This window comes from Pleurodeles waltl, chromosome 2_1 (assembly GCF_031143425.1).
Source record: "Pleurodeles waltl isolate 20211129_DDA chromosome 2_1, aPleWal1.hap1.20221129, whole genome shotgun sequence".
Lineage (NCBI taxonomy): Eukaryota > Metazoa > Chordata > Amphibia > Caudata > Salamandridae > Pleurodeles > Pleurodeles waltl.
In genome coordinates this window covers 334589014-334613780 of record NC_090438.1, presented here as the reverse complement: position 1 = coordinate 334613780, position 24767 = coordinate 334589014, and the positions used below count along the sequence as shown (strand labels likewise).

At 48.2% G+C, this 24767-nt stretch overlaps 1 protein-coding gene across 2 annotated transcripts in view; it reads left to right on the top strand.

Moving 5' to 3' along the window:
- Window positions 1-24767, top strand: part of LOC138264668 (fibronectin type-III domain-containing protein 3a-like) — a 406147-nt gene that overhangs the window by 133646 nt on the left and 247734 nt on the right. For both annotated transcript variants that reach the window (XM_069212562.1, XM_069212561.1), the window contains 2 exons: window positions 11705-11843; window positions 12528-12596. In XM_069212562.1, coding sequence (XP_069068663.1) covers window positions 11705-11843; window positions 12528-12596 — 208 coding nt within the window. The remainder of the gene's footprint in view (window positions 1-11704; window positions 11844-12527; window positions 12597-24767) is intronic.

Sequence of the window (24767 nt, the reverse complement as noted above, 5' to 3'; positions counted from 1 at the left end):
GTGGTACTTCCAGGTGTCTGGTTTTCGTGGTCCAAGGCTCTGCAGATTAGTTGTCCTGCACAGAGAGGCTGCAGTCAGGGACTGGAGGTCCATTCTGACTAAACCTGAATGGGGGCTCAGCTCTGGAGGTTGTATGGATCTTGTGGGCTTTGTCGGTTCCTCCTCCTTGGGCTGTATGGCTCGGGTGCAGTGTTGCAGTGTTCATGGGGTTATGCTGGCAGAGAATCTCTGGTTACTCTTTGGTGCCTACATACGTACAGGGAAGCAGTTCCTCAGCTCCAAGGGAGATGTTGGTTACTTCTTGAAGTGCTGGCAGCATTCCCAGGCTTTTGGAGGCTGATCAGCTGCAGGACGAGTCATCTTTGGTGCAGTTGAGGACAGCAGGCAGGCTGGTGGGTTTGATGCCAAGTCAGTTGCCTCTCCTCAGTTCTTGCTTCTTGTGACTCTGAGGTGTCCTTCTTCTTTGGTCCAACAAATCAGAATTCCTGGTGTCAAGGGGCCACCTAAATACTAATTTTAGGGGTGTTAAGGAGAATGAAGGGTAATAGCCAAGGGGATACTTACCCTCGGGCCACTACACCCATTATGACCACTTCCTGTTGGAATTGGGCATAACCCTGTCCCAGATTTTATGATTCTGCCATCACCAAGATGGTAGAATTTTCCTAGAGTGGGACATGTCAGACAGCTTCGGGGGGGTGACTGGCCTGGTAGTGCGCCATGCCTCCTTGCATATCTAATTACTCACCTATCCTGGTGCCAAATGGGCCTCAGGGCAGGGGATGGCATCTCCCAGGTCTGGGGAAGACGGGTTGCATATCAAAGGTGGCAAGGACTTTGAAGTCCCTGCCCTTGGCTTGCCAAATTACTAGCCATCCTGTTGGGGGAGTTGTGAACACCTTCCCCCAGAACAGGCATTGTTTCTGGCCGCCAAGAGCACGGGCTCTAACCTGCAGTGGATCAGAAACCTCTCTGTGGTGGTAGGCTGGACTGTACCAGAAAGCCAGTAGACTAAAGGACTAGTAGGTTTCAGCGGTTACCTCTAAGGTACCCTATGGGTGCATGTATTAATAATTCCATCACTGGAATCAGTGTGGGTTTATTAATATGAGGTGTTTGATACCTAACACCATAGGTTTCAGTGAAGCCATTATGTAGCTGGAAAACTCGTTATGACAAATGCCCAGTACATACCTTAAGATGGTTTCCCTGCTCACTAGTAGTATCTAACAATGGCACTAGACATTTCAGCTGATATGCTCATGCTGATATGTGCTCACATGTTCTACAATGCACCCTGTCTTAGGGCTCCAAGGCCTGCTGTAGAGGTGACTTACATATAGTCCATGCAGTGTCTTTGGCCTGGCACACTGGAGTGTGCCCTATCATGTTTTCAAACAAGGTTTGCAACCATGTTATGCAGCCTGCAATGACAGTTTGTGTGTAATTTTGTGTGTGGGTCCCTTAAAGTGGCATAAGATATGCGTCAGACATTAGGAACCCTCTTTAGTATCCATGCCGTTGGTACTTTACTTGTTTTAGTAGGAAGAGCACTGTCACTGAGGTCTGATTAGGAGACCTCAGTACACTGTCAGAGTTGAAAACTAGCATCTAGTATAGAGCCAACATTGGGGGACATCTGAAAAGCAATCCAGTTTCCTACGGTCTGGCAGATTTGAATATGGATATTGCACTACCACTGCTGAGGGAAGATAGAACCCTACAACGCACTAGCGAGTACCCCTATCATCCTGATAGGCCACAGAATCACTCCTTTGGGAAGCAGACTGAGAGAGAAGGTGATCAGAACTGTGGAGAAGATCACACAAGACAAATACAAGACCAGTCCAGATCACCACTGAAGACTGCAAAGTCCCTGGAGGAAGAAGCTACCCTACAACCCTCTATTGACTGCTAACGGGGGCAGATGAGTATACCATGGACAGGACAATGCTAGCACGAAACCACGGTTTTCTCCTTTAATTTCAACTTTCATAACTGTTATAATTTTTACAATATGTTTTCAAGTCTCGTATGTAGATATTATCCCTCTTTCAATCTGGGGTGCTCATTTCTTGGGGATATAACTAACTACTCATCTCCCAAATACCTTAAATTTCCAGACCTCCCTTCCAGCCCCAAGAACCCATGTATATATACCTTTTTTACTCATTGGTTAGTCTGACATTTGCCCCATGCTTCAGTTGGGCATCTTGCTGTAAGCCACCATCCCCTCTTCCCTTTCTTCACCCTTCCTCCTCATTTTGTCCCCACGTGCCACTCACAATTCTTCTGTACTACAAATTGTAAAGCACAATAAGAGGGTAAATCACGAGGAACGCCACATGTAGGAAGCTGGCTTTGTATATACCATATCAAAATGACATATAATGTGTACAGAGTCTAGGGGTTCCGCAAGAGGCTTGACAGAGGCAATAATAGATAATACTAATGCTCTGTTTGTGGTAGTGTGGTCGAGCAGTTATGCTTATCAGAGGGTAGTGTTACACACACACAAGCAAAAGAAGAAACACACACTCAGTGACTTAACTCCAGACCAATAGGATTTTATATAGAAAAATATTATTTTCTTACTTTATGACTAGAACAACAAGATTCAGTTCAGAAATAATTATTGTTGCAGGTGAGTACTCAACACAGATATCAATGTAACTTTGTTTCACTTTAGCAAAGAAAACAGTTTTTAAGTAAACAGAGAATATCTATTTCAAAGGTGGACACAGTGCATTTTCAGAACAGCTCCTTTCCTTCTCTTCTGGGGTTTCCGCTAAGCAGTCCTTCTTCTTGTGAGGTCGTCGGGGATCTGACTAGCTTGGTTCAGGGAGCCCTTAAATACAAGATTTAGAGGCGTTTTTAGGGTTAGAAGGCTGTAGCAAATGGCTACCGTCCCTGAGGTTGGCTACACCTTCCTTTGCCCACTCCCTTTGGGGAGGAGGGCACATTCCTAACCATATTGGTCCCTGTCCTCCAAAACAAGATGGAGGATTCTGCAAGGAGGGGGGTCACTTCAGCTCTGGACACCTTAGAGGTGGTCCTGGCTGAGGTGGTGACTCTTCCTTGTTTTGCCTAATTATCCCTCTGGATTTGCCGCCAAAAGTGGGGATTTGTCCGGGAGCTGGGCATCTCCACTAGCTGGAGTGCCCTGGGTTATTGTAACACGAAGCCTAAGCCTTGAAGGCACACCGCTAGGTGTTACAGTTCCTGCAGGGAGAAGGTGTGAAGCACCTCCACCCTATGCAGGCTTTGTTTCTGGTTCCAGAGAGAACAGAGACTCTCACCCCAAAGGGTCAGAAACTCACCTCTCACTGGCAGGCTGGCACAGACCAGTCAATCCTGCACTGAAGGATTGGGTAAGATACAGGGGACATCTCTAAGATGCCCTCTGTGTGCATTTTTAAATAAATCCAACCCTGGCATCAGTGTGGGTTTATTATTCTGAGATCTTTGATACCAAACTTCCCAGTATTCAGTGTAGCCATTATCGAACTTTGGAGTTCATTCTGACAAATTCCCAGACCATATACATAATATGGCCACACTGTACTTACAGTGTCTAAGAATGGACTTAGACACTGTAGGGGCATATTGCTCATGCAGCTATGCCCTCACCTGTGGTATAGTGCACCCTTCCTTAGGCGTGACTTACCTATCCCCACCAACACAATCAGCAATTGCAGTGTGCATTTGTTAGACTGAGATCATGTGCTGTCTGGAGGTCCGAAACAAACCCTGCTCGGGCAGGGTTGTTATGCACCCCTCCTCCCCACAGGATGATCTGCATTCCAAGGCAGAGAAGCCCACTGCCTTTGGTATGCGGTACTGGCCTTCCTCAGGGGGAGATGGTGACCCCCCCTGACTGAGAGCCCATCTGGCACCTGAATAGGCAGGAAAAGTAGCTATGCAGGGCGCATGTTACACTTCCAGACTGGACACACACCTAGAGTGACCAGTCTCAAGTGGACACAGCCTAGAAAACTCTATCCACTTGTATGGAATTTAGGAACTCTGGACAGGGTGATGCCTGCTCCCCACAGGATGTGGTCAACTTGGGGGTGTAGTGACCAAAGGGGTCATTATCTGATTGGCTATTACTCTTCATTAACCTTCACACCCACCCTAAATTGAGTATTTAGAAGACCATCTAATGACAGGAAAACAGATCTTCTCTGGACACAAAAGAAGAAGTGAACAAGAAGCCTGCTGAACTCGAGAACCGAGGAGCACGACTGACTTGGTGCCGACCTGCCTGCTGCACCAGACCATCGAGGAGCAACTGACCTGTGCTGCAGCCTTCAAGAACCGGGGAGCACTGCCAGTGCTATGTAAATTGCCAAGTAGAACTCCCTTGGAGCAGAGGAGCTGCTTCCCTGCATCTGCAGGCAACCAAAGAACAACCGTGAGGACTGGGCTGCCAAAAAACCAGTGCTGGGCATCACCACTTCACCCAAGCCGCTTAGCCCGAGCTGAAGTGGGCCTATGGGTGTCAGCATGGTTCCCGGGTCCTCCAGAGAGGAAGCCCACCTTTAGTGCATCCACTGTAGCCTTCACAACGGCGTCTGCAGCCTGTTTCTGCAGACCCCCCTCTAACCGTAAGTGACCAGGAGATAAAGACTTGACGCCCCAGGACACCTCTGCACCCATCTGCCCTGGACCAAGGGTGTTGCCATGTATCCCAGCCTCCTGCACTGGACCAGACACCAGAAGACACCACTGCACCAAGCCCCACAGCCCAAGGAGAAGTGTACTGACGGTGTCCCCACGTTCCTGAAGACATCAAGGGTCACGCCCGTGGGTTGCCCTGGACTGACCTTCCAGTCCATCCCTGCAGCAACTTTGTGACTGGACCGATCCCCATAGACTTGCACAGGGTATGCAACAGTGAACTGCATCCTTGCACCTGCCCGCCCTACTGCCGCCCAAGGTGGCCTGATGGTGTGGCCCTGGACCTTGCCCCCTACTTCCCTCAAGTTCAGAAGATTGGTCCCATAAGGCGTTGTATTTTACCTGTATGCAGTGTTGGTTCTTCCTCCATAGGATAACATTACTGTATGTGAAAAATGCACTATGTCAGCTTTTAGAAACTCTTAAAAAAAAATTAAAAAAACATTCCTAACTTGAAAAGTACTACCTGACACCGGTGACCTTGGCATCTGAATTTATATAAAAGTATGTGCTATTTTTTATAATATTGGTGTTGGATCTCTTCATTGAATGCATGTCTCACTTACTGTATGAGTGTGTGCCTTACATGCTTAGCACAACCCTCTGATATGCCTAACCGCTCGACCACACTACCACAAGATAGAGATTTTAGGATGTCCCTTGTGTCTCTTTGATACCTCTGGCGTTTGCTTAGTCTCTTTGCACAGTGTACCTCATTTTGGTCCACTACATAAAGAGCCAGTTTCCTACAAGCACCAATTACAGTCCTCCATGATCCCTTACAGTGTTATAACTACTGCCTGATCCCTCTTCTTAATGTGGTTATTAAGATCTTGGCTACAGCTTAACTAAGTCATTTCTGGTCTTATTCACCACACAGGTGGGCTTTCTACTTGGGAAAGGTCCCCTAATCAAATGTACACATTGTCCATCTCCTTTAGCTTTCTAAAGAGACTGAGGAGGAAACTCTGGTCTAGTCACTGGACATTAAAAATGTGTTAAAAAATATTGAATGGGAATATCTGTTCCACATGCTCCAGAGACTAGGCAAAGACTTTCTTGCCAAAGTCGTACGATATTCCCACTGGTCAGGTTAACTGTAGAGGATTTCTGTCTGACCTCTTTCCTGCTGGAGAGGAACACGCCAGGGCTGCCGCCTGTCACCTCTGACTTTCTGGAAACCTTGGCAGCAGCCATTCATTAGTCAGCTGCGATAGCATGGATTTCTACCTTAGCAGGGCCCTCTAACATACTCTTATAAATGGATGACATTTTACTTACACTCACTGATTTGGCCAGCTCTCTCCCAGCCCATAAGTCTGTCACCCCTACAGCAGGTCTTAGAGCCCTAATGCAGTGTGCATTATATTTTATGTGAGGACATATCTGTATGAGCAGATATGCCCCTGTGATGTATAGGTTCTATTACTAGATTTTGCAAGTGAACAGGGATCTTAAAGAATGTACTGGGTGCTGGTCATTATGAGTTACCCAGCTGCTTAATGGCTTCACTGAAACCTATGGTATTTGGTATCAAACACCTTGTCTTAATAAACCCATACTGATACCACCTTTGGATTTATTCTGACATGCACCCGGAGAGCACCTTAGAGGTGCCACCTAAAACCTACTAGTCTTTTATTGTGCTGGTTGACTGGTGTTGACCTGCGTGTCACCACAGATGATTTTATGACCCCCCCTGGAGGTGAGAGCCCTCACTCTCAGAGGCCAGAAATAATGCCTGCTCCGGAGGAAGGTTTTATCACCTCCTCCAGCAGGATGGCTAGTGAATATGTATACCAAAGCGAGGGAATTGATGTGCAATCCTCACTTCCCCCAGACCTGGGAGATGCCACCCTTTGCCCTTAGGCCCATTTGCCACTAGTACAGGTGTAAAATTGGCTATGCATGGAGGCTTGTTGCACTCTCAGGCTAGTCACACCCCTAACTAGAAACTCTGGGAAAGGGTTATGCCATTCCCCACAGAAAGTGGTTGTATAGGGGGGTGTAGTCACACCAGGGGTAAGTAGCCCATTGTACTGTAGGAAAATGCCTCTTTTTGTCATGGTTACCCCCCCACTTTTGCGTGGTATCTGATGTAATTTAGACTGAGAGGGCACTGGGTTCCTTCTAACCAGGTCCTCAGTGCCAGATCTCCTTCCCAAAATTGAACAGTTGTTTTCCCAATTGGCATAAACCTTTAGGACCCTCTGCAAGTCCCTAGTAAATGGTACACCTGGTACCTAGGGCCTGGGGTGCTAAAGATGGCCCCTAAATTTTGCAGCCTGAATTCTGCCACTTTAAGGGACCTCTCACCGAGCACATGAGAGGCTGCCATTCCAAGCTGCGTGTCTTGGTGCAGTCAAAAGTGAAAACACAACATGGCATACAGCCTGTGTGCCATGCCCCCTTATACTGCATGTAATGTATGTAAGTCACCCCTCTAGCAGGCCTTATAGCACTGAGGCAGGGTGCATTCTATTACATGTGACAGCATATTTGCACAAGCAAATATGCCCCTGCTATGTCTTTGTTGATTCTCAGACATAGTAAGTGATCAGGGAAGCCATTTTAAATGCATGTGCTGGGCACTGATCAATAAGAGTTCCCCAGCTACATGACGGCTTCACTGAAGATAGGGATGTTTGGTATCAAACATCTCGTATTGCTGAACCCACACTGATGCCAGTGTTGGATTCACCAATACCTGCCCCGAGAGGGCACCTTAGAGGTGTCCCCCTGCAAACCTACCAGCTACTGGTGTGTTCACTAACTGGTCCTGACCCCAAGGTGAGAGGCGATGCTTTTGATGGCCAGTGACTGCACTGTGCGGGGTGTAAGCACCTCACCCCCTCACCCATGCAGGATAGACAATCCAGGTCGGGGACCTTCAAAGGGCTAGCCGCCTTTGTAATATGACCCAGGTCTCTCCAGGTGGCAGAGATGACTGACTTCAAGAAGACTCAAGTCTCTCGTGAGCAGCGGACCTGCTCTCCAACCAACTCCAAGGAAAGGACTCTGAAACCTCTGGAATGGCCTAGACCCAATACATGAAGAAACCACTGTATCCACAGTCACCGACCCGAGTGAGAGTGGACCTCCTTTGCCAGCGAGGTCCCCCCGGCTGTCCAGAGTCCCATTCCATTGTTGTTTCACCCCTGCTGGACTTCTTGAAGTTGGCTGCAGCCTCTGCACACAGGCCCCCTCTCTCACAGCTTCTGAGTGAGAGAAACCCAACACCTAAAGCAACCGCTACACCCGTTGCTACAGGCTAGAGTTGAAGTAGACCCTTGGTGTCAACAATGTCCCCCAGATCTCCTGAGCCCGAGTCCACTGTGGTTTTACCCCTCCTCAACTCCCAGACAACGCCTGCAGCCTCAGTCTCCAGGACTCCCCCAACCGCAAGTGCTTCTGGACTAGGAAACCCAATGCCAAAGGACACTCCTGCATCCGTCGCCCCCTGGGCCTTGGAGAAAATGACCACGAGCACCCCACGTTTGTGACCTACCTGTTGGTCACCCCTAACTGGTCCTCCAGCCGCAGGGTGCAGCCTAAATCCACTCCATTGAAATACATTGGGCACCTGACATCGTACTACACCTCTGCACCCGGCCTCTTGGTGTGGTTCTGACCCTTGCCCAATTCTCACCTTAAGTCTTGGAGATTGGTCCCGTAAGTCGTCAAACAGTAACTGAATGCAGAACTTGTTTTTCCTCTCTTTTCCGGGTAGGCAGCCAAGAGCTGGTACAATATTCTCATATCCACCAGGTCTGCCCCAATGCTACTCTATTTTAGGAAAGAGTTGACAACTCATTTCATTCCGAACACTACATCGCAATGGATTAATCATCCATAATCCAGCTCTCTCTCCTATTTCTTGATGACATTATGCCTGTGTTTGACCATGTGCAGAACTCCACTGCCTTTTGACTAGGTTTAAGTTATAGAAATACTATATGTACAACATGGAATTTGTTTTAGGCAAGACTACCCCCTGTGATGCTAAACTCTGTAGGGAGTTTAGTCAGACACTAACTAATAATACACTGATGGTGCTCTTCATATTTTTCTTTTGCTTGTTTAGTTAGAGGGTCATATTAGAACTGCCCGGAGGATGTCTGTCTCATTATGGTTAAATGGATTTGGCTGGAAGAAGCTACAGTTATTTTTGTTGTTGAGAAGGCGGGTGTAGGAAGTTGGCTCTGTATGTGCTATTTCAAAGTAAGGAATAGCATGCACAGAGTCCAAGGGTTCCCCTTAGAGGTAAAATAGTGGTAAAAATAGATAATACTAATGCTCTATTTTGTGGTAGTGTGGTCGAGCAGTAGGCTTATCCAAGGAGTAGTGTTAAGCATTTGTTGTACATACACATAGACAATAAATGAGGTACACACACTCAGAGACAAATCCAGCCAATAGGTTTTGTTATAGAAAAATATCTTTTCTTAGTTTATTTTAAGAACCACAGGTTCAAATTTAACATGTAATATCTTGTTTGAAAGGTATTGCAGGTAAGTACATTAGGAACTTTGAATCATTTCAATTGCATGTATACTTTTCAAGTTATTCACAAATAGCTATTTCAAAAGTGGACACAGTGCAATTTTCACAGTTCCTGGGGGAGGTAAGTTTTTGTTAGTTTTACCAGGTAAGTAAGACACTTACAGGGTTCAGTTCTTGGTCCAAGGTAGCCCACCGTTGGGGGTTCAGAGCAACCCCAAAGTTACCACACCAGCAGCTCAGGGCCGGTCAGGTGCAGAGGTCAAAGTGGTGCCCAAAACGCATAGGCTTCAATGGAGAGAAGGGGGTGCCCCGGTTCCAGTCTGCCAGCAGGTAAGTACCCGCGTCTTCGGAGGGCAGACCAGGGGGGTTTTGTAGGGCACCGGGGGGGACACAAGCCCACACAGAAATTTCACCCTCAGCGGCGCGGGGGCGGCCGGGTGCAGTGTTAGAACAAGCGTCGGGTTCGCAATGGAAGTCAATGAGAGATCAAGGGATCTCTTCAGCGCTGCAGGCAGGCAAGGGGGGGCTTCCTCGGGGAAACCTCCACTTGGGCAAGGGAGAGGGACTCCTGGGGGTCACTTCTGCAGTGAAAGTCCGGTCCTTCAGGTCCTGGGGGCTGCGGGTGCAGGGTCTTTTCCAGGCGTCGGGACTTAGGTTTCAGAGAGTCGCGGTCAGGGGAAGCCTCGAGATTCCCTCTGCAGGCGGCGCTGTGGGTGCTCAGGGGGGACAGGTTTTGGTACTCACAGTCGTAGAGTAGTCCGGGGGTCCTCCCTGAGGTGTTGGTTCTCCACCAGCCGAGTCGGGGTCGCCGGGTGCAGTGTTGCAAGTCTCACGCTTCTTGCGGGGAGATTGCAGGGTTCTTTAAAGCTGCTCCTTTGGATAAAGTTGCAGTCTTTTTGGAGCAGGTCCGCTGTCCTCTGGAGTTTCTGGTCGTCGTCGAAGCAGGGCAGTCCTCAGAGGATTCAGAGGTCGCTGGTCCCTTTGGAAGGCGTCGCTGGAGCAGAGTTCTTTGGAGGGCAGGAGACAGGCCGGTGAGTTTCTGGAGCCAAGGCAGTTGTTGTCTTCTGGTCTTCCTCTGCAGGGGTTTTCAGTTAGGCAGTCCTTCTTCTTGTTGTTGCAGGAATCTAATTTTCTAGGGTTCAGGGTAGCCCTTAAATACTAAATTTAAGGGCGTGTTTAGGTCTGGGGGGTTAGTAGCCAATGGCTACTAGCCCTGAGGGTGGGTACACCCTCTTTGTGCCTCCTCCCAAGGGGAGGGGGTCACAATCCTAACCCTATTGGGGGAATCCTCCATCTGCAAGATGGAGGATTTCTAAAAGTTAGAGTCACCTCAGCTCAGGACACCTTAGGGGCTGTCCTGACTGGCCAGTGACTCCTCCTTGTTGCTTTCTTTGTTCCCTCCAGCCTTGCCGCCAAAAGTGGGGGCCGTGGCCGGAGGGGGCGGGCAACTCCACTAAGCTGGAGTGCCCTGCTGGGCTGTGACAAAGGGGTGAGCCTTTGAGGCTCACCGCCAGGTGTTACAGCTCCTGCCTGGGGGAGGTGTTAGCATCTCCACCCAGTGCAGGCTTTGTTACTGGCCTCAGAGTGACAAAGGCACTCTCCCCATGGGGCCAGCAACATGTCTCTAGTGTGGCAGGCTGCTGAAACTAGTCAGCCTACACAGACAGTCGGTTAAGTTTCAGGGGGCACCTCTAAGGTGCCCTCTGGGGTGTATTTTGCAATAAAATGTACACTGGCATCAGTGTGCATTTATTGTGCTGAGAAGTTTGATACCAAACTTCCCAGTTTTCAGTGTAGCCATTATGGTGCTGTGGAGTTCGTGTTTGACAAACTCCCAGACCATATACTCTTATGGCTACCCTGCACTTACAATGTCTAAGGTTTTGTTTAGACACTGTAGGGGTACCATGCTCATGCACTGGTACCCTCACCTATGGTATAGTGCACCCTGCCTTAGGGCTGTAAGGCCTGCTAGAGGGGTGACTGACCTATACTTGCATAGGCAGTGAGAGGCTGGCATGGCACCCTGAGGGGAGTGCCATGTCGACTTACTCGTTTTGTTCTCACTAGCACACACAAGCTGGCAAGCAGTGTGTCTGTGCTGAGTGAGAGGTCTCCAGGGTGGCATAAGACATGCTGCAGCCCTTAGAGACCTTCCTTGGCATCAGGGCCCTTGGTACTAGAAGTACCAGTTACAAGGGACTTATCTGGATGCCAGGGTCTGCCAATTGTGGATACAAAAGTACAGGTTATGGAAAGAACACTGGTGCTGGGGCCTGGTTAGCAGGCCTCAGCACACTTTCAATTGTAAACATAGCATCAGCAAAGGCAAAAAGTCAGGGGGCAACCATGCCAAGGAGGCATTTCCTTACAGCGGGGCACCCACTCAACTAGAGCCTGCAATTGCTGGGTTATTGCTGGTAATAAAATGTAGTTACTCAACTGCAGTGCAAAACTAGCCTAGATTTGTTATAATATACAAACATTCTGACTAAAAACATTTTTTTTCAAAATGAAGGTATTTGCCAAGAACAGTGAAGGAAGAAGTAACCCAAGCGAGATAGTTGAGTATTCAACAGCTTCTGAAAAGCCTGGCTCTCCTAGTAAACCAAGCGTGAAGGGAAAAATCCATACACACAGCATAAAAGTTATTTGGGGTAAGATTTTTTTTTTTAAAGAATTCCCATAATTTTCATTATGTGGTGCCTGACTTTTTAAAGAATACCTTGGTGTATGGCATGCTTAAGAGTAAGGTTTCCTTTTTGAGCTTATCCTAAAGTATTCCACGGATGAATGATGCAGCGCAAAGAACACATACAGTGAGATTACAGGATTACTAGATAAAAGGCTCCATTAAATTAATGTCACTACATTTGTGTTGATAGTACAGTATTGTACTTCCATTATGAAGGCACTGAGAGAAATGGTATTTCAAAAGGCTGCTTTCAGTTTACCTGGATTCAAGTCCTCTTATTGTGAGGGCAACCATTAACTGTTGGGAATGACGGAGTCTTGTATTGGAGTAGTCTGAAATACTCGCTTGCACATGAACCCACTTCAAGAATGCCTCTTTGTATCTTTGCTTATCTTTAGATCAGTCGCCAGTTCTCTGAATACTCGTGCTGTGTTGTCCCAAGTCTTCTGCCTCTTGTGTCTTCCACTCTTGTTTTTTCTCAAACTATTTTGAGTACCAACAATTATCTGTATACTTTTCTACTTAGACTTTCTCACTATATTATTCTTTGTTGAATATTTCCATGTTGTATATATTGTAAATTTGTTTTACAGTGGTCTGGGCATACACAGCAACCTTGGTTGGGTAAATTTGTTTTTCTTTTCAGAAGCTCCAAAAGATGATGGTGGTTCTGAAATTTCAAAGTATGTGCTAGAGATTTCAGAAACCCTAAATGGTGAGTAACCCATTCTTGTATTTAAAACCAAGTTAGTTAACCTTGTTTATACTTTTTATGTATTTGTTTTTAAATTGTAGTAGAGTGACAGAGTGCTGGCACTGGAAGACTGTAGAATGATGTACATATGAATAGAGATGCATGCTTTACATCTGGATATGTTGGGTTGAAAGAGAAATCAGTCCTTCAGTGACAAGGATATTTAGAAGAGGTGTTTCCTGAGATTGAAGAGTAAAGGAGACTATTGGTTAAAGACTCAGCACATTACTATTTTAGTATATTTTAGCATACTGAGGTTTTTGTACAGGGTTTTTAATATTGCCTATTGTGTGTTTCTTTACTTACTTGGGGGAAGCTATTTCAAACATTTTTACGGGAGAAGAAGAGAATATAATCAATCTTTGGTCCACTTCATTCACTCAGCTATCTGGTCTGCCCCAGTGTGTACCGTTTGCATAGAGAGAGCAAGAGAAGGCAGACTTTCTTTGGGAGAGACTTGCAGCTGCCATTTTGTAACTGTTACCATTCCAATGGCTGTCATTAGTTAGTGGCTCCTTATTTACGCCACATGGAAGCACAGACTTACGCCAAAGGGAAAACCCAGTCACACCCTGGAGGAAGGTACCCTCTTTTAGCATGGTTAGCCCCACTTTGTGCCTGCTCTCAGTGTGCTTGGACTGTTTTCACTGGGATCCTGCTAACCAGGACCCCAGTGATTGTGCTCTTTCCCTCCAAATGTGGTTGCCTAGGACTTTTGTGCACTCCACAATTGGCATACTGGTGTTCCCTTATAAGTCCCTAGTACGTGGTACTTAGTACCCAGGGCATTGCGGCACCAGGGGTCTCCATGGGCTACAGCATGTACTGTGCCACCCATGGGAGCCCATGCAAAATGTGTCTGCATGCCTGCCTTTGCAGCCTGAGTGAAAAGGTGCATGCATCCTTTCACCACAGGTCACTGCACCAGGTCACTGTAAGTCACCCCTGTGATAGGCTCTTCACTGATTGCTAATGTGTATATGTAGGAAGTTGGCTCTGTATGTGCTATTTCAAAGTAAGGAATAGCATGCACAGAGTCCAAGGGTTCCCCTTAGAGGTAAAATAGTGGTAAAAAGAGATAATACAAATGCTCTATTTTGTGGTAGTGTGGTCGAGCAGTAGGCTTATCCAAGGAGTAGTGTTAAGCATTTGTTGTACATACACATGGACAATAAATGAGGTACACACACTCAGAGACAAATCCAGCCAATAGGTTTTGTTATAGAAAAATATATTTTCTTAGTTTATTTTAGGAACCACAGGTTCAAATTTGACATGTAATATCTCATTTGAAAGGTATTGCAGGTAAGTACTCTAGGAACTTTGAATTATTTCATTAGCATGTATACTTTTCACATAAAACACAATAAGCTGTTTTAAAAGTGGACACAGTGCAATTTTCACAGTTCCTGGGGGAGGTAAGTTATTGTTAATTTTCACAGGTAAGCAAGTCACTTACAGGTTTTAGTTTTTGGTCCAAGGTAGCCCACCGTTGGGGGTTCAGAGCAACCCCAAAGTTATCACACCAGCAGCTCAGGGCCGGTCAGGTGCAAAGGTCAAAGAGGTGCCCAAAACACATAGGCTATAATGGAGAGAAGGGTGTGCCCCGGTTCCAGTCTGCCAGCAGGTAAGTACCCGCGTCTTCGGAGGGCAGACCAGGGGGGTTTTGTAGGGCACGGGGGGGGACACAAGTCCACACAGAAAGTACACCCTCAGCAGCGCGGGGGCGGCCGGGTGCAGTGTGCAAACAAGCGTCGGGTTTCCTTTAGTTTTCAATGGGAGACCAAGGGGTCTCTTCAGCGATGCAGGCAGGCAAGGGGGGGGCTCCTCGGGGTAGCCACCACCTGGGCAAGGGAGAGGGCCTCCTGGGGGTCACTCCTGCACAGAAGTTCCGTTTCTTTAGGGGCTGGGGGCTGCGGGTGCAGGGTCTTTTCCAGCCGTCGGGAAATGGAGTTCAGACAGTCGCGGTCAGGGGGAGCCTGGGGATTCCCTCTGCAGGCGTCGCTGTGGGGGCTCAGGGGGGACAACTTTGGTTACTCGCAGTCATAGAGTCGCCGGAGGGTCCTCCCTGAGTTGGTTGTTCTTCACCAGTCGAGTCGGGGTCGCCGGGTGCAGTGTTGCAAGTCTCACGCTTCTTGCGGGGAGTTGCAGGGGTCTTTAAATCTGCTCCTTGTAACAAAGTTGCAGTTCTTTTGGAGCAGTGCAGCTGTCCTCGGGAGTTTCTTGTCTTTTTCGAAGCAGGGCAGTCCTCAGAGGATTCAGAGGTCGCTGGTCCCTTGGAAAGCGTCGCTGGAGCAGGGTTCTTTGGAAGGCAGGAGACAGGCCGGTAAGTCTGGGGCCAAGGCAGTTGGTGTCTTCGGTTCTTCCTCTGCAGGGGTTTGTCAGCTCAGCAGTCCTTCTTCTTGTTAGTTGCAGGAATCTAAATTCTAGGTTCAGGGAAGGCCCTTAAATACTAAATTTAAGGGCGTGTTTAGGTCTGGGGGGTTAGTAGCCAATGGCTACTAGCCCTGAGGGTGAGTACACCCTCTTTGTGCCTCCTCCCAAGGGGAGGGGGTCACATCCCTAATCCTATTGGGGGAATCCTCCATCTGCAAGATGGAGGATTTCTAAAAGTTAGAGTCACTTCAGCTCAGGACACCTTAGGGGCTGTCCTGACTGGCCAGTGACTCCTCCTTGTTGTTTTCTTTGTTTCCTCCAGCCTTGCCGCCAAAAGTGGGGGCCGTGGCCGGAGGGGGCGGGCAACTCCACTAAGCTGGAGTGTCCTGCGGTGCTGTGACAAAGGGGTGAGCCTTTGAGGCTCACCGCCAGGTGTTACAGCTCCTGCCTGGGGGAGGTGTTAGCATCTCCACCCAGTGCAGGCTTTGTTACTGGCCTCAGAGTGACAAAGGCACTATCCCCATGGGGCCAGCAACATGTCTCTAGTGTGGCAGGCTGCTGGAACCAGTCAGCCTACACAGATAGTCAGTTAGGTTTCAGGGGGCACCTCTAAGGTGCCCTCTGTGGTGTATTTTACAATAAAATGTACACTGGCATCAGTGTGCATTTATTGTGCTGAGAAGTTTTATACCAAACTTCCCAGTTTTCAGTGTAGCCATTATGGTGCTGTGGAGTTCGTGTTTGACAGACTCCCAGACCATATACTCTTATGGCTGCCCTGCACTTACAATGTCTAAGGTTTTGCTTAGACACTGTAGGGGCACAGTGTTCATGCACTGGTGCCCTCACCTATGGTATAGTGCACCCTGCCTTAGGGCTGTAAGGCCTGCTAGAGGGGTGTCTTACCTATACTGCATAGGCAGTGAGAGGCTGGCATGGCACCCTTAGGGGAGTGCCATGTCGACTTACTCATTTTGTTCTCACTAGCACACACAAGCTGGTAAGCAGTGTGTCTGTGCTGAGTGAGGGGTCTCTAGGGTGGCATAAGACATGCTGCAGCCCTTAGAGACCTTCCCTGGCATCAGGGCCCTTGGTACCAGGGGTACCAGTTACAAGGGACTTATCTGGGTGCCAGGGTGTGCCAATTGTGGAATCAAAAGTACAGGTTAGGGAAAGAACACTGGTGCTGGGGCCTGGTTAGCAGGCCTCAGCACACTTTCAATTCAAAACATAGCATCAGCAAAGGCAAAAAGTCAGGGGGTAACCATGCCAAGGAGGCATTTCCTTACACAACCCCCCCCCCCAAACGAAAGAGGATGAGACTAACCTTTCCCAAGAGAGTCTTCATTTTCTAAGTGGAAGAACCTGGAAAGGCCATCTGCATTGGCATGGGCAGTCCCAGGTCTGTGTTCCACTATAAAGTCCATTCCCTGTAGGGAGATGGACCACCTCAACAGTTTTGGATTTTCACCTTTCATTTGCATCAGCCATCTGAGTGGTCTGTGGTCAGTTTGAACTAGGAAGTGAGTACCAAAAAGGTATGGTCTCAACTTCTTCAGGGACAAAACCACAGCAAAGGCCTCCCTCTCAATGGCACTCAACGCTGCTCCCTGGGGAGTAACCTCCTGCTAATGAAAGCAACAGGCTGGTCAAGGCCATCATCATTTGTTTGGGACAAAACTGCCCCTATCCCATGTTCAGAGGCATCTGTTTGCACAATGAATTGCTTGGAGTAATCTGGAGCTTTTAGAACTGGTGCTGTGCACATAGCTTGCTTCAGGGTGTCAAAGGCCTGTTGGCATTCTACAGTCCAGTTTACTTTCTTGGGCATTTTCTTGGAGGTGAGTTCTGTGAGGGCTGTCACAATGGATCCATATCCCTTCACAAACCTCCTATAGTACCCAGTCAAGCCAAGGAATGCCCTGACTTGAGTCTGGGTTTTTGGAGCTACCCAGTCCAGAATAGTCTGGATCTTGGGTTGGAGTGGCTGAACTTGGCCTCCACCTACAAGGTGTCCCAAGTAAACCACAGTTCCCTGCCCTATCTGGCATTTGGATGCCTTGATAGAGAGGCTTGCAGATTGCAGGGCCTTCAAAACCTTCTTCAGGTGGACCAGGTGATCCTGCCAGGTGGAGCTGAAGACAGCAATATCATCAATATAAGCTGCACTAAAGGATTCCAACCCAGCAAGGACTTGATTCACCAACCTTTGGAAGGTGGCAGGGGCATTCTTTAAACCAAAGGGCATAACAGTGAACTGATAATGCCCATCAGGTGTGGAGAATGCTGTCTTTTCTTTTGCTCCAGGGGCCATTTTGATGTGCCAGTACCCTGCTGTTAAGTCAAAGGTACTTAAGAATTTGGCAGCCCCTAATTTGTCTATTAGCTCATCAGCTCTAGGAATGGGATGAGCATCTGTCTTGGTGACAGAGTTGAGACCTCTGTAGTCCACACAAAACCTCATCTCTCTCTTTCCTTCTTTGGTGTGAGGTTTGGGGACTAAGACCACTGGGCTAGCCCAGGGGCTGTCAGAGTACTCAATTACTCCCAATTCCAGCATCTTGTGGACTTCCACCGTGATGCTTTCCTTAACTTGGTCAGACTGTCCAAATATTTTGTTTTTGACAGGCATGCTGTCTCCTGTGTCCACATCATGGGTACACAGGTGTGTCTGACCAGGGGTTAGGGAAAAGAGTTCAGCAAACTGCTGCAGGACCTTCCTACAGTCAGACTGCTGTTGGCTAGAGAGGGTGTCTGAGTAGATCACTCCATCTACTGAGCCATCTTTAGGGTCTGATGAGAGGAGATCAGGGAGAGGCTCACTCTCAGCTTCCTGGTCCTCATCTGTTACCATCAACAGATTCACATCAGCCCTGTCATGGAAGAGCTTAAGGCGGTTCACATGGATCACCCTCTTGGGGCTCCTGCTTGTGCCCAGGTCCACCAGGTAGGTGACCTGACTCTTCCTTTCTAGTACTGGGTAAGGGCCACTCCATTTGTCCTGGAGTGCCCTGGGAGCCACAGGCTCCAGAACCCAGACTTTCTGCCCTGGTTGAAATTCAACCAGTGCAGCCTTTTTGTCATACCACAACTTCTGGAGTTGTTGGTTGGCCTCAAGGTTTTTACTTGCCTTTTCCATGTACTCTGCCATTCTTGAGCGAAGGCCAAGTACATAGTCCACTATGTCCTGTTTAGGCTCATGAAGAGGTCTCTCCCAGCCTTCTTTAACAAGAGCAAGTGGTCCCCTTACAGGGTGGCCTAACAGAAGTTCAAAGGGTGAGAATCCTACTCCCTTCTGAGGCACCTCTCTGTAAGCGAAAAGCAGACATGGCAAGAGGACATCCCATCTCCTTTTGAGTTTCTCTGGGAGCCCCATGATCATGCCCTTTAATGTCTTGTTGAATCTCTCAACAAGGCCATTAGTTTGTGGATGATATGGTGTAGTGAATTTATAAGTCACCCCACATTCATTCCACATGTGTTTTAGGTATGCTGACATGAAGTTGGTACCTCTGTCAGACACCACCTCCTTAGGGAAGCCCACTCTGGTAAAGATACCAATGAGGGCCTTGGCTACTGCAGGGGCAGTAGTCGACCTAAGGGGAATAGCTTCAGGATACCTAGTAGCATGATCCACTACTACTAGGATGTACATATTTCCTGAGGCTGTGGGAGGTTCTAGTGGACCAACTATGTCCACACCCACTCTTTCAAAGGGGACCCCCACCACTGGAAGTGGAATGAGGGGGGCCTTTGGATGCCCACCTGTCTTACCACTGGCTTGACAGGTGGGGCAGGAGAGGCAAAACTCCTTAACCTTCTGGGACATATTGGGCCAGTAGAAGTGGTTGACTAACCTCTCCCACGTCTTGGTTTGTCCCAAATGCCCAGCAAGGGGAATATCATGGGCTAAGGTCAGGATAAACTCTCTGAAACTCTGAGGCACTACCACTCTCCTAGTGGCACCAGGTTTGGGATCTCTTGCCTCAGTGTACAGGAGTCCATCTTCCCAATAGACCCTATGTGTTCCATTTTTCTTGCCTTTGGACTCTTCAGCAGCTTGCTGCCTAAGGCCTTCAAGAGAGGGACAGGTTTCTTGTCCCTTACACAACTCTTCCCTTGAGGGTTCCCCTGGGCCTAAGAGCTCAACCTGATAAGGTTCCAGTTCCATAGGCTCAGTTCCCTCAGAGGGCAGAACTTCTTCCTGAGAAGAGAGGTTCTCTTTTTGGTGTTGTGTTGCAGCTGGTTTCCCAGCTGACTTTCCTTTCCTCTTGGTAGGCTGGGCCATTTTTCCAGACTCCAGCTCTACTTTTTCACCCTGTGCCTTGCACTGTGCCCTTGTCTTGACACACACCAGTTCAGGGATACCCAGCATGGCTGCATGGGTTTTTAGTTCTACCTCAGCCCATGCTGAGGACTCCAGGTCGTTTCCAAGCAAACAGTCTACTGGGATATTTGAGGAGACCACCACCTGTTTCAGGCCATTGACCCCTCCCCACTCTAAAGTTACCATTGCCATGGGATGTACTTTAGTTTGATTGTCAGCATTGGTGACTGGATAAGTTTGTCCAGTCAGGTATTGGCCAGGGGAAACCAGTTTCTCTGTCACCATGGTGACACTGGCACCTGTATCCCTCAGGCCCTCTACACTTGTCCCATTAATTAAGAGCTGCTGCCTGTATTTTTGCATGTTAGGGGGCCAGGCAGCCAGTGTGGCTAAATCCACCCCACCCTCTGAGACTAATGTAGCTTCAGTGTGACACCTGATTTGCTCTGGGCACACTGTTGATCCCACTTGGAGACTGGCCATTCCAGTTTTAGCTGGATGGGAGTTAGAAGTGGTATCTTTCTTGGGACAGGCCTTGTCTCCAGTTTGGTGTCCAGACTGACTACAGCTACGACACCAGGCCTTTTTGGGATCAAAGTTTTTACCCTTGTACCCAGAATTGTTTTGTGAAGAGGCTCTGGGCCCACCCTCCTGTGCAGGTTTTTGGGGGCCTGTAGAAGACTCTTTACTATTTTTGTTTTTGGCTGTCTCACCACCTTTCCCCTGGGGAGGTTTTGTGACCCCTTTCTTTTGGTCACCCCCTGTGGAAGTTTTGGACACCCTAGTCTTGACCCAATGGTCCGCCTTCTTTCCCAATTCTTGGGGAGAAATTGGTCCTAGGTCCACCAGATGCTGATGCAGTTTATCATTGAAACAATTACTTAACAGGTGTTCTTTCACAAATAAATTGTACAGCCCATCATAATTACTTACACCACTGCCTTGAATCCAACCATCTAGTGTTTTTACTGAGTAGTCTACAAAGTCAACCCAGGTCTGGCTCGAGGATTTTTGAGCCCCCTGAATCTAATCCTATACTCCTCAGTGGAGAATCCAAAGCCCTCAATCAGGGTACCCTTCATGAGGTCATAAGATTCTGCATCTTTTCCAGAGAGTGTGAGGAGTCTATCCCTACACTTTCCTGTGGACATTTCCCAAAGGAGAGCACCCCAGTGAGATTTGTTCACTTTTCTGGTTACACAAGCCCTCTCAAAAGCTGTGAACCATTTGGTGATGTCATCACCATCTTCATATTTTGTTACAATCCCTTTGGGGAATTTTCAACATGTCAGGAGAATCTCTGACCCTATTTATGTTGCTGCCACCATTGATGGGTCCTAGGCCCATCTCTTGTCTTTCCCTTTCTATGGCTAGGATCTGTCTTTCCAAAGCCAATCTTTTGGCCATCCTGGCTAACTGGATGTCCTCTTCACTGGAGTTATCCTCAGTGATTTCAGAGGTGCTGGTCCCTCCTGTGAGGGAGCCAGCATCTCTGACTATTATTGTTGGAGTCAGGGCTTGAGAAGCCCTGTTCTCCCTAGATAGGACTGGTGGGGGGGAATCACCCTCCAAGTCACTATCATCATCCTCTGTGTTGCCATCCACAGAGGGGTTGGCTCTATCATACTCTGCCAACAGCTCCTGGAGCTGTAGTTTGGTAGGTCTGGAGCCCATTGTTATTTTTCTTATTGTACAGAGTGACCTTAGCTCTTTCATCTGGAGATGGAGGTAAGGTGTGGTGTCGAGTTCCACCACATTCATATCTGTACTAGACATTATTCTTCTAAAAGTTGGAATACTTTTTAAGAAACTAAAACTAGTTCTAGAATCTAATTCAAACTTTTACCAAACTTTTAAACTTCTAAAAGCAATGCTAACAGGGACTAACACAAGGCCCTAGCAGGACTTTAAAGAATTTAGAAAAATTTCAAATTGCAAAAATCAATTTCTAATGACAATTTTTGGAATTTGTCGTGTGATCAGGTATTGGCTGAGTAGTCCAGCAAATGCAAAGTTTTGTACCCCACCGCTGATCCACCAATGTAGGAAGTTGGCTCTGTATGTGCTATTTCAAAGTAAGGAATAGCATGCACAGAGTCCAAGGGTTCCCCTTAGAGGTAAAATAGTGGTAAAAAGAGATAATACTAATGCTCTATTTTGTGGTAGTGTGGTCGAGCAGTAGGCTTATCCAAGGAGTAGTGTTAAGCATTTGTTGTACATACACATAGACAATAAATGAGGTACACACACTGAGAGACAAATCCAGCCAATAGGTTTTGTTATAGAAAAATATCTTTTCTTAGTTTATTTTAAGAACCACAGGTTCACATTTTACATGTAATATCTCATTTGAAAGGTATTGCAGGTAAGTACTCTAGGAACTTTGAATCATTTCATTAGCATGTATACTTTTCACATAAAACACAATAAGCTGTTTTAAAAGTGGACACTTAGTGCAATTTTCACAGTTCCTGGGGGAGGTAAGTTATTGTTAATTTTCACAGGTAAGCAAGTCACTTACAGGTTTTAGTTTTTGGTCCAAGGTAGCCCACCGTTGGGGGTTCAGAGCAACCCCAAAGTTATCACACCAGCAGCTCAGGGCCGGTCAGGTGCAAAGGTCAAAGAGGTGCCCAAAACACATAGGCTATAATGGAGAGAAGGGGGTGCCCCGGTTCCAGTCTGCCAGCAGGTAAGTACCCGCGTCTTCGGAGGGCAGACCAGGGGGGTTTTGTAGGGCACCGGGGGGGACACAAGTCCACACAGAAAGTACACCCTCAGCAGCGCGGGGGCGGCCTGGTGCAGTGTGCAAACAAGCGTCGGGTTTCCTTTAGTTTTCAATGGGAGACCAAGGGGTCTCTTCAGCGATGCAGGCAAGGGGGGGGCTCCTCGAGGTAGCCACCACCTGGGCAAGGGAGAGGGCCTCCTGGGGGTCACTCCTGCACAGAAGTTCCGTTTCTTTAGGGGCTGGGGGCTGCGGGTGCAGGGTCTTTTCCAGCCGTCGGGAAATGGAGTTCAGACAGTCGCGGTCAGGGGGAGCCTGGGGATTCCCTCTGCAGGCGTCGCTGTGGGGGCTCAGGGGGGACAACTTTGGTTACTCACAGTCGTAGAGTCGCCGGAGGGTCCTCCCTGAGTTGGTTGTTCTTCACCAGTCGAGTCGGGGTCGCCGGGTGCAGTGTTGCAAGTCTCACGCTTCTTGCGGGGAGTTGCAGGGGTCTTTAAATCTGCTCCTTGTAACAAAGTTGCAGTTCTTTTGGAGCAGTGCAGCTGTCCTCGGGAGTTTCTTGTCTTTTTCGAAGCAGGGCAGTCCTCAGAGGATTCAGAGGTCGCTGGTCCCTTGGAAAGCGTCGCTGGAGCAGGGTTCTTTGAAAGGCAGGAGACAGGCCGGTAAGTCTGGGGCCAAGGCAGTTGGTGTCTTCGGTTCTTCCTCTGCAGGGGTTTGTCAGCTCAGCAGTCCTTCTTCTTGTTAGTTGCAGGAATCTAAATTCTAGGTTCAGGGAAGGCCCTTAAATACTAAATTTAAGGGCGTGTTTAGGTCTGGGGGGTTAGTAGCCAATGGCTACTAGCCCTGAGGGTGAGTACACCCTCTTTGTGCCTCCTCCCAAGGGGAGGGGGTCACATCCCTAATCCTATTGGGGGAATCCTCCATCTGCAAGATGGAGGATTTCTAAAAGTTAGAGTCACTTCAGCTCAGGACACCTTAGGGGCTGTCCTGACTGGCCAGTGACTCCTCCTTGTTGTTTTCTTTGTTTCCTCCAGCCTTGCCGCCAAAAGTGGGGGCCGTGGCCGGAGGGGGCGGGCAACTCCACTAAGCTGGAGTGTCCTGCGGTGCTGTGACAAAGGGGTGAGCCTTTGAGGCTCACCGCCAGGTGTTACAGCTCCTGCCTGGGGGAGGTGTTAGCATCTCCACCCAGTGCAGGCTTTGTTACTGGCCTCAGAGTGACAAAGGCACTCTCCCCATGGGGCCAGCAACATGTCTCTAGTGTGGCAGGCTGCTGGAACCAGTCAGCCTACACAGATAGTCGGTTAGGTTTCAGGGGGGCACCTCTAAGGTGCCCTTTGTGGTGTATTTTACAATAAAATGTACACTGGCATCAGTGTGCATTTATTGTGCTGAGAAGTTTTATACCAAACTTCCCAGTTTTCAGTGTAGCCATTATGGTGCTGTGGAGTTCGTGTTTGACAGACTCCCAGACCATATACTCTTATGGCTACCCTGCACTTACAATGTCTCAGGTTTTGCTTAGACACTGTAGGGGCACAGTGCTCATGCACTGGTGCCCTCACCTATGGTATAGTGCACCCTGCCTTAGGGCTGTAAGGCCTGCTAGAGGGGTGTCTTACCTATACTGCATAGGCAGTGAGAGGCTGGCATGGCACCCTGAGGGGAGTGCCATGTCGACTTACTCATTTTGTTCTCACTAGCACACACAAGCTGGTAAGCAGTGTGTCTGTGCTGAGTGAGGGGTCTCTAGGGTGGCATAAGACATGCTGCAGCCCTTAGAGACCTTCCCTGGCATCAGGGCCCTTGGTACCAGGGGTACCAGTTTCAAGGGACTTATCTGGGTGCCGGGGTGTGCCAATTGTGGAATCAAAAGTACAGGTTAGGGAAAGAACACTGGTGCTGGGGCCTGGTTAGCAGGCCTCAGCACACTTTCAATTCAAAACATAGCATCAGCAAAGGCAAAAAGTCAGGGGGTAACCATGCCAAGGAGGCATTTCCTTACAGTATATAATAGTGTGTTTACTCGCCTCAAGTTGGGGGACTGCCTAGTTGTATTCTAGTATTTGTGTTACTGTAATAAAGTACCTTTATTTTTGTAAGACTGTGTGGTTCCTTTCATGTGTGATAAGTTACTGTGTGACTATTGTGGATTTGCATAAGCTTTGCATGGCTCCTTGATAAATCTGGGCTGCTCATCCCCAGCTACATCTAGAGAGCCCTGGCTTCCTAGAGACTGCCTACATTCACTTATAGGGATTGTCTGGACCTGGTATAAGATGCCAACACCATAGGTGATGACCAGGCCAGCTTCCTACACAACCGTTCACGCCAGACTGTCACTATTCAACAGGCCCTCTGCATGCTTTCTTTGGTTCAGAACAGGAGACAAAGCAGCAATATACTGGTGAGGTATTGTGCAGGATTGGAAGGGGGGGAGGCCATTATAGACATAGAACTGATAGAGGTTGTGACATCAATTACATAGTGAGGTCTTGAAACCACATCACATAATAATTTACTTTCCTGTGGGCGCTGGTAAGTGAGCACTCTCTCACTGCTCTGCTAGTACATCGCTGCCATGCCCATGTTCCTCAGAATCACTAGAGACAGATTTTCCTTGGGTAGAACTCCACAAACTAAAAAATCTCTTCCAGATTGTGACGGATGATCCTCTCTCTCAGAGCATTCTCAGTATCCAATCCTACCT